At 39.3% G+C, this 14700-nt stretch overlaps 1 protein-coding gene and 1 long non-coding RNA gene across 9 annotated transcripts in view; one reads left to right on the forward strand and one right to left on the reverse strand.

The window, feature by feature from the left end:
* The window catches only part of LOC100647316 (complexin), a 323682-nt gene that overhangs the window by 113174 nt on the left and 195808 nt on the right, over positions 1–14700 (forward strand). Inside the window, exon 2 of the mRNA XM_003401062.4 lies at positions 12088–12180. Within this exon, the coding sequence (XP_003401110.1) occupies positions 12126–12180 (55 nt within the window). The 5' untranslated portion in view covers positions 12088–12125. The remainder of the gene's footprint in view (positions 1–12087; positions 12181–14700) is intronic.
* LOC110119914 overlaps positions 1–14700 on the reverse strand; it is a 303031-nt gene that overhangs the window by 59505 nt on the left and 228826 nt on the right. The window lies entirely within an intron of this gene.

Consider the following 14700-nt stretch of genomic DNA (forward strand, 5'->3'; position numbering starts at 1 on the left):
TTTTGATGGATCGACTGATCGTGTTGATGGATCGCGGCATTACACGACTTGTTACTTACCTTTGCCGGTACAGATCGTAGCAACGATCCTTGAGTACCCTGCATCGCGAATTTATTCCATCCAATTTACTATTCTATTGGTAATTTTGTCCTAGAAATTTCATCAAGCAAACAATACGACAATAACGAGAGATTCGAAGCCTTCTCAGCGCGGTACCTCAGAATCTCTAGAATTGAGCGTTTCATCAACGTTGCAGCAAAGATCAAACATTTTCAAAAATTACACGGTTGAATTTTTTCTTTAAAACACTTTGACTGCCACGTTGGTCATTGGACCGAAGCGCTTCAACTTCTTACAATTGTAAAAATTGAACGAAAATTAACAGTTAGGGCATTTTGAATATAACCGATAAATAGAAGATACTTTGAAATAAAAAGTGCCCATTGAACGATTAAACATTTTTATTAGAACATCAATAAAAAAAAAAAAAAAAGAGAACAAATCTTGCATCTAACGGTACACTGCGTTGAAACACCGTGGCCTCCTGTGCGAAACATGTGATTCCGGCGTGGCAGTCAAAGTGTTAACATTTTACATTTGAATGATTTTTTTAAACCCCATATTTCTAAGATATTCTGTGAAATATTTTTTCAATCCCAATATCGAGGAATGTTCTCATTCCTGTAACATGGATCGAGACACGTAAAGGATACGTGTTAAATATTTTTTCCCGCAGTTATATTGATCGAATCGAATCAGGAAAAAGATTTCCTTCGTGAGAAATACGAAGTATATCGCTAAATTATACAAAGACTCGATAGGAATTAACTTCACAACTTTTACCTTAGGTTTATGAAACATTGAAACGCGTCTTCCTCTCGCTCGAAAATCTTCAAGCGATCGATTCAATCGTAAAAGTTCTGCAATCAGATGATCCTTGACAATTTTCCACGACTGAGAACGCCACATTTATTCCTATTTTTATCTGAATATTGTTATATTTTGAAGAGTTTCGGTAAAGTGAAGCGATTGGAAATTGGAAACGTCATTGGATATTCATGATCTGGCTAACGATACCAGGAACAGAGCGTATCAAATGATGAATGCTCGGTAGTTAGTCCATATCTAGAATGGAGACTTCCGATAGTGGTTGAATCAAGTAACGCGCTAATAAAATCAATTCATCAGAGAATATGTATTAGATACGTCACGCGTGAAAGCGCCCGAGCATGGTGGATGTTGACGTTTACAACGATGATCGTTTGGTGGGAAGTGATGACGTTTCAACGCCTACGTAACGTCCACGTGCATACTTTTTAAATTTCATCAAAATAATTACGACAGTCACGTCTTGTTAAATTCTAATGAGATTTCAAAACGTTTTGCGTACACATGAAAAGTTTCTACGGGTGTTGGAATACTTTTTGAGTAGGCGTGAATCTACATACGTAAGTTTGATAAAAGAATTAGTAATGGCAGGTAACTACAAGCCTGGATTCAAACTTTATCATTTAATTTTCATTCGGGAGAAGGTTTCTTCAGAATGCATTAACTGCGTGAAACGCGAGGAATTCTCGCATAATTTCCCAAGGAAGAATCTCTCTTCATTTGTATTCCACGACGTTTCAACGAAAACGGGGAATTTCGCGAATCGTTCGTTTCGTCGCTGTTTTCCGATAGCTCGAAATAAACAGGCAATCGTCTGGAATTTCCAGCGAGAAAAATTCTCGTCTTTGGCACACAGCGCGGAGATTGCCTCGATATAACCTGGTAATTCAATTAAAACAAATGGCATGTTGCAATTGAAATAGTACGAAGCAGCGTCGATTATTTGCTGTCATCATTACATAGATGCGCCTTTATAGAAAAGAAAATACATATTTTTGCGAAAAGCACACACTGAAGCGAGAAATTAAAATATTAAATAGACGCAATAATTGGAACGAAGTGAAAGCTATTCCAAGTCATAGGCATCTTCATCAGTTTCCTTTAGCCTTTAGCGAGTAAAACTCTCATAGAAAGAAGGCAAAAAAGAAAACACCCCACTGATGTCACTAAAGAAATCAAATTGTTGAAGCGTTCACCACTTCTACGAAAACTCTACATCTGGTCTTTTTAGTTTTCTCAAGCGCTGAAGCCATCGACAGCATATAGACAAAAGACTGGCACGAAGGCAGACCATAAACAACAGACAGGCGACGTTGGCTTCAGGGATTTTCAGTTATAAGGTAACACTGCTAGGATGCGGATCTGGATCAGCTCAAATTGTATTCCTACTTATTATTACACTTCTCTATTAAATATATATTTTCTACCTTACACTTTATCCACGCGTTTTCTCTCTTTATACATCTAATAACCTCAATAAAAATGGTCAAACTCGAAGATGGTATCCCGCTAGGGATAGTCATCCACATGTTATTTAGCAATTAAATTAAAAAAATTTGTCAAATGTCCAGCTGGACAAATCGTAAAGTACAAATTAAATAATAACCAAAAAATTCACGAACAAGAGTTCTAAGTTCTGATTTCTTGTTCTGAGTTGTCGTTTTGCCTATCATATTGTCAGATCTCCTCGAATTAGCCGATTAAAGCTTGCGTTTAAAGCGGTAGTTTTTGAATCAACATTACAGTCTCATTGTATTCTTCCCGCCGCGAATAACAACAAGACTTTGACACTGATCGTAGCATTCAACGAGTAAAATAAATATTACAGAATCATAAGACAAGAGTTGAAGCTGTTACTTGAAAGGCAATTGAGTTCGATATAACGCGGTTAACTTGGAATCAGCGAAACAAGAATGATCGAAGTGGGAGGAAATCTACGCTGTAGTTCCTCTAGAGGCGTCGAACTTCTCCATTAGCGGTGTCTTTGTTTCCCAACAAATCTCTCGTTTCCGTCTACAAGCTAGTAAAGGGAACCTTGGTAATCTCAAGTGGCGAAGGGGAAAGAAAATACAGGCAAGGGCGATCGTATCAGGAAACGTTACTCAGACGCTGTGCTCGCCGCGAGAAATCGCAAGCAACATACGGAAGCACTCGCCCAGTTGAATTTATATGGAAGAAAGTGCAGCTCGGACGAGAACAACCCACGACGCACAGTGATTTAAGATGATTGTTTGATTGCGAGAGAGCCATAATTTTTCTCATTTCCTATTGTTTGATGTTTTATTTCTGTACGTTTTAAGAATTATTGAGTCGTTCGAAGAATTCATAGCGGAATTTACAGAAGATCGGAAGATCTTGTGTCTTTACGGGATTGGTACATCGTTGAACGATATACAAGGTGTTCGTACAATGTTATCCGCTCGAAAACGCCTCGTTGCTTCAAATATGAAGTTACAATTTCGCTTATAAAATATGTAGGATTGAAAAAAAATACGATGGTATCGGTTTTTGCATTTGTTTCGGTGTTACACTCTTGTTGAATTGAGATCAATTTTGGATCTTTAAATAGAATATCTAGTTTTGTTATGCTCAAATTCGACAGAATCGAGCATCCTAAATTAAAACAGCTGCGGTTGTACCAATATATAAATACGATATATTATTATGATATAGTACATTTATAAAGAAATTAAGACCGAACCTAAATTAGAATGTTATTGATTTTTTAGAAGGCATCTTAGTTATAAGATAAATAACGAAGAGTCTCCAAGCGAACAATCTATCCTTCAACGATATACATCCTAATTCTATAAAGAAACAATATCATGAAACATTTCTTGGATTTCCCTATGAATTTTTCCAACAACTCGATAATTTTTAAAACTTCACGATCAAACTTCTAAGAACACTCGATTCTGGAAGAGCTAACCGACAAACGATACCATTCAGCTAGATGTTTGGTGACTTTTTCGCGATCACGCAGCCGTTGTAAAAAGAACACTGTACAACATTCGACAACTTTTTTTCGAAGAACCAACCAGGCGAAACGTAGGAACGACACGGACCATCTTAATTTCGCGAGCACCTCATCCGAGGAACGTCACGTTCGACCCCATTCCACTAGTCACCGCGATCACGTAGCAGAGGTTGCTATGAAGGTCTGCATTTCGCGGGGCTCCAAGAGGACAGAAAGCGAGGCGACGAGACGCGGTGGAAGCGTGCCGAGAATGCTCGCGATAATCGCGATTATTGCGTGCTTGGTGAATTTGTAGTTTCGTTAATTGAGTCGTGTTTCGATGCCTCGTCCACTAATGGAATTCTTTCCGCGGTTCTCTGCTAATTCTTTTCCCAAGGAAAGAACATTTTTGCCGTTCACGGACTTTCCTTTCTTATATATTTCTCTCGAGTAATGAATTCCTTTTCTTATATTTCTCTCCAGAGGAGAAGTAAATTGGTACAAAGGAATTTTAGAATAAAAGCTGAGAGTTAATTCTTGCTATCTACGGAACAGTTTTTGGAGACGTAGGTAGCTGAGGGGTAAGGATTCTTCAATGAGATAAAATGTTTAAAGTAAGTTCTTATCTCGCATGATATCCGTAATAACATCAGAAAGTTGCAAGTTTCGTTTTCATCGGTAAATGAATGGCTATTATACAGCATAAGAAATCATCATACCGCGTATAATTGTATTCAAAATCAAATCGACTAATTTAAAAGTAATTATTAAATTGTCCGAAAAGTTTCTTTCGTTTTATCAGGATATAATAGACGTACAACGTTTTTTATTTTATATTATTTTATCGAATTACGTACGTTCCGTTTTGTTTTGTTGAGATAAACACCGTGACATTTCACAGACTTGTTTTCACGTTTGTATGAAGGTACACTGTCGTAAAAAACACGTTTGCGAGAGAAGGACACTTACCGGACAACCTAATATATAAAATATATGAATGAACGCATAATACGACGTCGTAAGATTAAAAAATATTAAGGATTAACATCTTGAAGAAATAATAACACCAAGTAATTATTCATTATAGCAACCATGCGTGTCTAATTCTACTTCACTTTTTCACCGATATACTTCAGCTTGAAAACCATCGAACAAAATCTTCGAAATACTTTAAATCGCAAACGAAGCCACCTTCGACGAACCCAGAAACTTTGATCGGTAAGAAACTCGATTGAAGACCGAGCTCTGAAAGAACAACGAAAATCAGTTTAAGCGAAAAAGAAAGAAACAGCTCGTTAGACAATGCATCAGGAGGATGACTAAAGCGAGAGCAAATCAAGGATAAGAGAAAACAGGGATAATTAACTCTCCTTAAACGGAGTGTCAGAAGTCGTCGTTCCAATGCTTCCTTTCTGGGTACAGTTCGAGGATCCGTAGGCGAGATTTTCGCTGCAGTCGAACGCCGAATCCGCGTCTCGGCAGTATTTAATTAGTGCAGAGGGATCGAGGAGCCAAGGATGCCCGGAGGTGGTCGGTGCTCTAACGAGGCGGCCGTTCTTTCTTCCGAAGTGTCCTTCAGCTTCTCCCTTGCTCTTTCTCTCTCGTCCCATACTCGACCGGTAGCTTTTCTTCGTCGCGTCGGAATTGCGCGACGTCGACGTTCTTGTCCGACTCTGCACCGGAAACGAATGGCTTTTCCTCCGTCGTCGCTGACTCTCTCCTCGTATCGTTCTGTCACGGTGCTGGAATAATTTCTGGAATTCGTTAATTGTAGTGTCCCGAAAGTACCGGTTGCCAAGTGGAATCCACCATTGTCTCGAGTCTTTTTCTTTTCGATGGCGGAAATGCTAGAGGAGGAAATGCTCTCGCGGTCTACCGCCCGGAAACGTTCTTTCCCTCGATTGTCAATTAGTCGGCAGGCGATCTGTCTTCCGAGTTAAAAGGCGAATCGCGGTTAAACCTCCTCGCCAGGCTGTTGACCCTCCAGGCAGTGCTTTAAACGGTCTCGACAGCGAATCCTTCCAGCAGCCTCCTCTTATCCAACGTCGGCCAAATTGCCGGCTGGGTGGACTTTTAAGAGCGGCAAATATTTCCCGTGACTCGCGACCGCTTGTTTACCGAACGATAAAGGGCGATCGCGGTATCGCTGCCAAGCGTTCTCAGTTCGTTTCGCCCCAATTTTTCGCCGTATTGTGCCGCGAGCTTCCTTTTCTCACGGATCGAGTTTCCACAATGTGAGTCGGCAACTCGAATTGACTGCAATTCGATAGCTTTCCTAGCTGTTTTGTCTCGAGTTCGTCTTCCACGATGACTAATAATATCGATGAACCGACCAGTTACAAGTTACGTTAGAGGTTTGTTTAGAAACATCTCTTTTATAACTTTGCGACGTTACATTTCGATAAAGTTAATTTCCCGATTCTTTGCTGGACCTTAGAAATTAGAATCAGCAGTCTTCGGTCTCTAGCAATCAACGAAAATAAAATATCTGCAGATGTAAAAATGTTTTGAAAAATAAATTGCATCGCAAGATCAGGCACATTTTGTTAAATAAATTCGATCTATCTGTCTATCCGACGTGAACAAATTTATCTAATCGAGGGATAGTTTGTTTCCCCATAAACAGGAAAGTATTTTCTACCAAAAGATTGTGAACGTGAGAATTCGTACTTTTACGCTCCTCGAATAATTTTTATAACGTATCTCGAAATCCATACGTTAGTAAGGGACGAACAATTTTATTACTCAACGTAATAAAAACGATATATAAAACGCTACATAAACTCTACTCGAAGATAGTTATTCTGAACACGTGAAACATTCTTGAAAAATATCGTTCGATCTGTGCGAAACTAAAAGCCTGAAAAACTCCGAATGGATCTTGCACGAGTGCGATCCGATTTTCGATGCTCTAGTGAAAAAACGTTGGAAAAGTTGGTCGATCGTCTACTAGGAAGCGGAGATAGTCGGGAACCATTTAATCGTCGGCTGAGCAAACAAAAACATGGCCGCGCGATTCCGTATGGATGAGCGGCGGAGCGTTTAAGCCGTGTCGGATTAGGGGTGGCGATCGAAAAAGTGGAGGAACTTCCGGTGGTGCGGTGGATTCCGCCGGTTGTGGGAAAAACACGTAATATCTCAGCGAAGCGAACCTCATCTTGTCCATTGTCGCCGGGATAAAGTTGTCGCGCGTTGTTGGAAAATCACGGGGAAAGGGACACGGAAAGAGGGAGAGGCGCCGAGACGTCTCGACGCCGGTTTACCGCTGCTTTATCGGCGTCGTCTTCTCGCAACCGACCCGCTTCTCGTTACCAACCATTCTCGTCTTTCTCTCTTCTGCCATCGTGATCGTTTTCTCTCGATTTCCATAGGGTGTTTCAGAAATACAGTTGAAGTATTTGTACCATCATTGTATATACAGCAGCGTCTACAGTGGCTGTAAAAAGTATTTTTAAGATTTTTCGTCCCACTTTCGTAATATCAAATTTTTATACCGACAGTATTCTTATGTAAATAATACGCAATTTAATATACTTCTACCTAATTAATTAGTATGTAGTACGTAGATACTGCAATAAATATAACGATGTACAAATACTTTCTGCAACCGCTGTGCATACTAATTAATTACATTGACCCACGAAAGTAGCTGAACTTCTACCACGGAAAAATGTTATGTTTGTGTCGTATATGCGTTATTATTATTATTATTATTATTATTATTATTATTTTTTTTTTTAGCACTGAGCGAATGTCATGAATATATATGCAAGTTACGAGATATCTATTAGAAATATATATTCAGTAAAAAATTAGTACACGACATGTATCTACTGAATATTATCGTCCATTCTCATAATCTCTAGAAAATATCTACTACCACCGAATATTTCATAACTCCTGTGATCGATATATTTTCACCCCCGTAAAAACACGCTGAAACACAGTATCAAATTTCGGTAGCCTGCTTTTTAAATACCCTGTGTATTCCCCTTCCATTCAACGATATTTCTCTTCTAAAGACTTCTTCTCTCTCATATTTCTCTCTATCGATCTTTTCTCTTCCGTGTCTTCGGCTGACCAGCCACTTTGCTTCAACCATTTCTGTGCTAGACGCCAGATAAGCGACGCCGATGGATCCGGCGTCGGAACATAAACGACCGAGTCGAGTTTCCCTCGTACAAATACAGAAGAGGAATTTCTTTAATGTCGTATGAGAAATGGAGTTTCTTTCGGAGAGGGTTTGCTTACGAGATGTTTGTTCGTGTCGTGGCAATTCGCATGAACGAGCCGGCGAATATTTCGTGAATGCTGTAAATAGAAGGCTTGCCGTACGATTTGTAGCGAAACGCGACAGCCGTGATTCGTCTAACAATTCTATTTCCTTGGCGCCAGACCGGAGACATTAACGCATTTCCCTCGCTAAGGGAATAGAATTCCTGTTGCACTCGTGACGTCTGTATGCGATAATCGCGCAACGATGTAACGCGAACAACCTATGGAACGCCTGATTTAATTACAACTCGCTCGTTATCGCTTGCTGTGATTTCTGTTAACGTTAATTCAATAGACTTGGCGTTAATATTCTCCTCTTGTTATCTCGGCCGACTACATGATCGTTATAGTTATTCGTACAAAATGTCCCGGCAAACTGTGGTCCATTCGGCGACAGGCTGATTCTGCGTGAGAAAACGAATCGAAAATATGGAATTTTGTCATGCGACACTTCATTTTCGAAAAGATGGAAAATTTGGAAAATTCAGGTATACCTAAAGTTAGCCAATTACAGACTAGGCTAATTACGGATGAGTAAACGATCAACAGGAGATTGTTCCACATGTGAAAATAAGTCAAAAGCGTAAAGTACAATTTTTCCATTTCAAGCCTCGTTTCCAAGAATATAGTTCGAACACGTTTGGTTAAGAATTAAGAAGAAAGAAGAAAGTAAAGCAACCAAGCAATTGCTGCGACATCCTAATAGTTACTTTGGATAAAAGCGTACTTTCTTTCGAACGATTGTAATCTCGAAACTCTTTTGATTCTCGTGTTCCATATGGGAACTCCGCTAATATCTTCTTCTCATTATCTCGTTCGACTAAAGTGGTCGTTACAGTATGTAGTTACTTCCGACGATGATGACATGGTGTAATTTTTCTCCCTTTTTACGATTAATCTCGAAGTTCTTTTGGTTCTTACGTTTAACATAGAAACGCGCCATTCTTATTTCGTTCCCTGACACGTTGACAGTCCAAATATTCAGCCCAGTTTCTATTCCTACGTTTATTCTTCGTCGTTTCTATGTTTTCTTCATAGCATGCGTCCTCGTTTCTTCGTTATATTTGTCACTATCATATATTATTCATAATTGACAATCGGCCGAGTAATTTATTTAACACGTTGGACATCTAAAAGCGCCATCAATCTGTCAGAATCTATACGTTCGTGTAGTCCATACGTCTATAAAGAAATCGAATTTTTAACGCAGATCTACACACGATCGTTGTTCCTTCACGCTAGAGGTTTCGTCTCGGCGCTGCATGCAAGGTCAACCGAAAGTGCACAAGATACCGGCCCGATGACCTAGAGCTTTCCATTAAATTATTCAACGCGCTGACATGGCAGTTTTCGCGCCGATAAGCAACATCTCGTTACTGTTGTGCGCTTAGATACGATGCACACGAGCAAGTCTTGTCGCGCGTCTTTCAATAATATACGTTGCGTTGTACGGAGAAATACACACGCGTCATAGTGATTCTTCAAGCATTCAGAGTACCATGAAAATTGACACACGCGCGCGTTCAAGTACGTAATTCGTGTATTAGTCATTCTCCTCCGCGGTTATGTTCCTTTTAAGAAGAAAACACCCCACTGACCGCGCTAAAGAAATAAAATAGTCAAACTCGAAGATGGTATCCCGCTAGGGGTAGCCATCCACATGTTAATTAGCAATTAAGTTAGAAAAATTTACCAAATGTCCAGCTGGTCAAATTGTAAAGTACAAATTAAATAATAAAAAGAATGTTCCTTAATTTACGATATTGTTGCACAGGCGGTGAGCAATCTTCCTTCGCAATTATTATTTATTTAGAATAATCACGATCTGTCGTGATAGCTCGTTTGTATCGAGCGTTGCTCTTCATCTTAACATTTCTCGGACGATATTCGCGAATTCGTGCGGTTTTCTTGCCAAATTGCAGCGACGCGAGATTAAAATACTTTTTACCGTGACCGGACCGGGGACGTGGACGTCTCGACATTGATATCGACATCGACATCGACATCGACGTCGACGTCGACATTCGACATCGACGTGGCCGTCCCACGAGATGCGTATTTCATTTTCGTACCGAAAGAGACTAGAGAAGGTCGGCGGACGACGGAGAAGAGAAAATGAAAGGAAGTCCGAAGGGAGAGAGAACGACCGAACACGGGGTGATATTTCAAGCAAAGGTTGCCCCTCGACGGCTATTAGTCGAATGATCGTCTCGCTTTGCGTAAAAACGCTTGCATTACCAATCGAACGACTCTTATTTCACTCGAACGATGAGCAGAAATTACAACCTGCGACTCAATACGAAGATGAAAATAACTCGGCGATAATTCGAACTTTCCAAACGTACTTCAAATAGTTGCTGTTAATATATTTCCTCGTGCAACTTGCCTATCTATCGTCAAAACGTTATGGTACATTACGGAAAACGATCGAGGATAAAATCGGAACGCCTGGAAACACACGAACATCTACAAGTCATTGGAGAGCTTATGTGTCTTGCAGTAAATTCGTGTTTAAACAGACGATTTAATGTAGCGGAATATAATTGTCAAATGGCTGCAAGGTTTCTCAATTAATCGTAAAAATAAATAACACCACGTACTTACAGCTTTATCCTGCTATTTACACGAGTTTTTACAAGTTCCTCCTACATGGCGGACGAACAAAAGATGACAAAATGATAGCGTTGTTCTGGCCAATGCGAAGAACTTGTTCCGTACTTGTTCCGCGACATTTATTTCCATACTTGTATCGAACGCCCGAAGGAACGGGAGAAATCCCGTTGCTTTCTTATTTCCAGGCTACCACTTGGAAATTATTCGCGGATCGCGGTGTCGTTCCTTTTTTGGTTTCAGGCGATAAAAGCAGCTTCCTATGGGCAAGTGGGCGGCATCTCTCGCTCTCGTTCGACTCGGGATATTTTTCAACGTTTTATTCGAATGTGTGGTAGAATCGTTTTATCGAAAAGCCGATTCCTTGACTATCGGCTCGTTCTCTTTAACAAACCGTGGCAAATTCTCGCGAACGCACGCGGCGGGTGTGCCATTCCTTCTAAAAAATCGTCCCTTCGCCGTTATATTACGCGGCCACTTGCCAGAACTTCAAATCGAATCGAACGTCGGTATTACTTCCCATGACGTCATAAAAAGGATTTACGAGCTGAAACCATATAATGTTATTACCCGAAATGGTTATCCCTTTGGCCAAAGAGATTTCACAATATATATATAAACGCCACCCCGGGCTATTATCTCTGCTGTATTTTAAAAGAGACGTTAGCGCAACAAATTTTTATCCTCACGTTTCTCCGATATTTTTCTCTTCGATAGAAAATATTAGGTCGAGCAATATAAGTCGTCTGCTTGAAGTTGTAAGTAATAAGTTGAAACTAATAAGTTGTTGTCTTTCTAAAAGATCACATACACTGTTATTCTCACTTTCGCTATTCTTTTTACTTTCACGTAATATCTTTCTGTGTAATTACACTGCAGATTTTTAAGCGAATTTCATACCTTCAGCAATATAGATAAAGAAATGAAACTTGGATACACGCAAATTTATTTCGCCTATTAAATCTTATAACAAGTATCTCTCTTTGAGTATTTTTTATATTTTTATTATTGTTAGACCTTTGTTGCTTGCCTGGCGGAATTGCAATTCCTCGTTTTGACTCTTTTTAATTTCTTTTAAACGCGTAAACATCTACGCTCTATATACACTGTAATCAACTGCCAACTGATTTATCTCGCTTCTTCATAAATTTATACCTTTCATTGAAAAATTGAAAGACGTGTATTGTCAAATTCTTTAAAAAGACGAACAAACTTATGATTCGATGCAAAGTGTTTTAAAACTCTCTAAGGGATCCTCTCCTCAAAAAAAAAGAAAAAATAGAAAAATGAAAAACAATAAAAATTTCGAGTGATCCTATATATCCAAATTCCAGCACTAAAAAGATCTTTTGTTGCAGATCTGGTTTTTGCCAAGCGTTGAACAACAAGAACCAAAATGGCAGCCTTCGTGGCGAAGCAGATGGTCGGCAACAAGCTGAACGCAGTTAAAGGTGAGTTTTTATACATCGGAAAGTTCGTTTTCTTCTACAATTACCTCGTTTTCTTCTGGCCTTCTAGAATTTCCTTGATATGTAATTTTCTGGGGCAAGTAATTAACTACCAATCGCGTAGCTTCTATAACACGAAACTCTTCGATCATCACAACGCTTTTTACGGAATAAAAGAAACGGGGCAAGCAGATCGGGGAATTGAGACGAGCAATTGCTACGTAAGACGATTGAATGCAATTACAATGGCTTGACTGACAGGCAATTTACTAATTCACGCGCGGAAATCGTTGATCTTGGTTTCACGCGACCAAGAAACCGAATTAACGAAGAACGCTTGATTCGGAAGCGATCGACCGCGAAACGAGAAGGCATCTTGTTTCATTGAATCAAGCCTGAAAATATCTCGGGTAGAGGTCTTTTAAGATATAACGCGACTCGTGAAAGATAGATAACGTTTTACTAATTGGTAATTATTATTAATTATTTACCAGGCAAAGTATTTTATTTAAATACTTTAATAAACTATATGGGATGAGTAGGCAACAAAATTTCCACTCATGAATACATTCCAAACTGGAATGGGTAATAAACGCATCGAAGTTGGCTAGTATCATTCTGGGAATTATTAACTATTATCAATTATTTACGAAACAAACTGTTTTACGCAACACACATAATACTACGTAATTCGAAAACGTCCGTGAGGTTCTCATTAGAAATTCCTATTAAATATCGAAATATTTGAACAAATACCTACAGCTTTTGGGTGAACACCGAAGAGAAATAAAGGGAAACCGTGTCTGTGTTTTCAGCCAGGCAACGTCGTGTGTACATGAAAGAAATTTTGAATCGTATCTGGCATATGTTCTCGTCCATCTGTCTCATTCTCCAAATATGCCGTAGTCTCGTATTATTTATCCTAATCTTTGCAAAGCTTATGTCAGAGGCATGGGAGACAAGAAACGGAATAATTTCATTGAAGCAACGATTTTTCAAAAAATAAAGACTCGTGAAATTAGAAATGACAGAAAGTCTGATTCTACTTAAATCTTCCTTAAAATTCCCTTCGGATTTTCCGAACAACTTAACATATTCATAGAAGATTGAAATACTTTCATAACCCACTTATGGGAAAAATTGGGAACGGAATTTGCAATTATGGGTACATTCCAAAGAGGGGTGGATGATAAATGCGATAAAGATGAACACGTACGAGGGTTTTATCGTATGTTCCTTCTACTGATGATCATCGTACTCGTATTACCGATCGACAGACCGTTCCTTTTCCAAACGATATAAAACAGCAATAATAAGCGATGGTTGGCTTGGTTTCGCGATCGTGACGAATTAATGGTGCAAACGTGAGATCGGAAAGTGCCGTTTCATCGTTCGGCCACGCGAAAAGCACCGTTTCACCGCGTCTTAATATATTTCTTCGGTAAGGGAACATCAGTCTTTCGGTCGGTAATTTAGCACGCGAATTAAGATTGATCGCTCGCACGAAGCAGGAAGGAAGAAAGCATTAGAGCAAATGACGAAGCACCGTTCGCCCCCTGTGGATCGGCGACTATGGAAAAAGGAAAAAAAAAATGATTTGCTTACGCCTTCGTTTCCTATATATAGTACGGTAGGGTTATTTGATTCGCCTAAATTCCCACACCTTAAAATTCAATCTTCAACTTTGCACGGAATAACGAAACTCGTTACATGTCATGAAACATCGTTGATCTTTGGTGTAATAACGGAAGAACGAGGAAATATCGCCTGCTATAGGCTCGGCAAGAGAAAATATCAAAAAATATAGTAAGCTTCTGTTTAAGCTAACCGGAAGGTGCTATATAATAATTATATAGCTTTTACATGCGTCACAGAATATACGTACATTACATACATTGTATAATATATATTCTGAAGAAAATACTCTAAAGAAAAAGGTAATCTGCGAAGATAAATTAATATACACAGACTACGGAATTCTGATAATTACAAACGAGAATATAAACATTAGTTGAACAAACTTTCCTTTTGACGAATAGAGGTGATATCTTCTTAGAAAACTGTGTCTACCGAGTCGTCAATGTAAGTGCGCGATATACTTCAGGATTTATCAGGCCAGTAAAAACGAGCCGAGTAATAATCTGTTGTCAAAGGTAGATGGCATAGAAATTGTTCGCAATCGGATTCGACGATTACTTAGCTCGGCTCAAATGTCCTTCCGACACAAATAACCATACTTTGCGGCGCGCACCATCAATCACGATACATTCAACAAAGAAACGATTCGATTCGATTTCTTCGAAAACGAAGGGCCACGCGAAGACATTGTATCGCATATTTCCGATTCATATTTTCACTTAGAATCACCTGCTTATCGATTACGCCGCGATTAACAGGACGCCTTGTATATAAATATTTTTAACTTTATCGATTCGAGTTAAAAGAATCGTTTCTTAACGCGTACTCAAGCGACTGATAATACTCGAAATAGAATCTTTACCCGGTTGCTTCGCTGGTTTAATG

Source organism: Bombus terrestris, chromosome 15 (genome assembly GCF_910591885.1).
Source record: "Bombus terrestris chromosome 15, iyBomTerr1.2, whole genome shotgun sequence".
Classification (NCBI taxonomy): domain Eukaryota; kingdom Metazoa; phylum Arthropoda; class Insecta; order Hymenoptera; family Apidae; genus Bombus; species Bombus terrestris.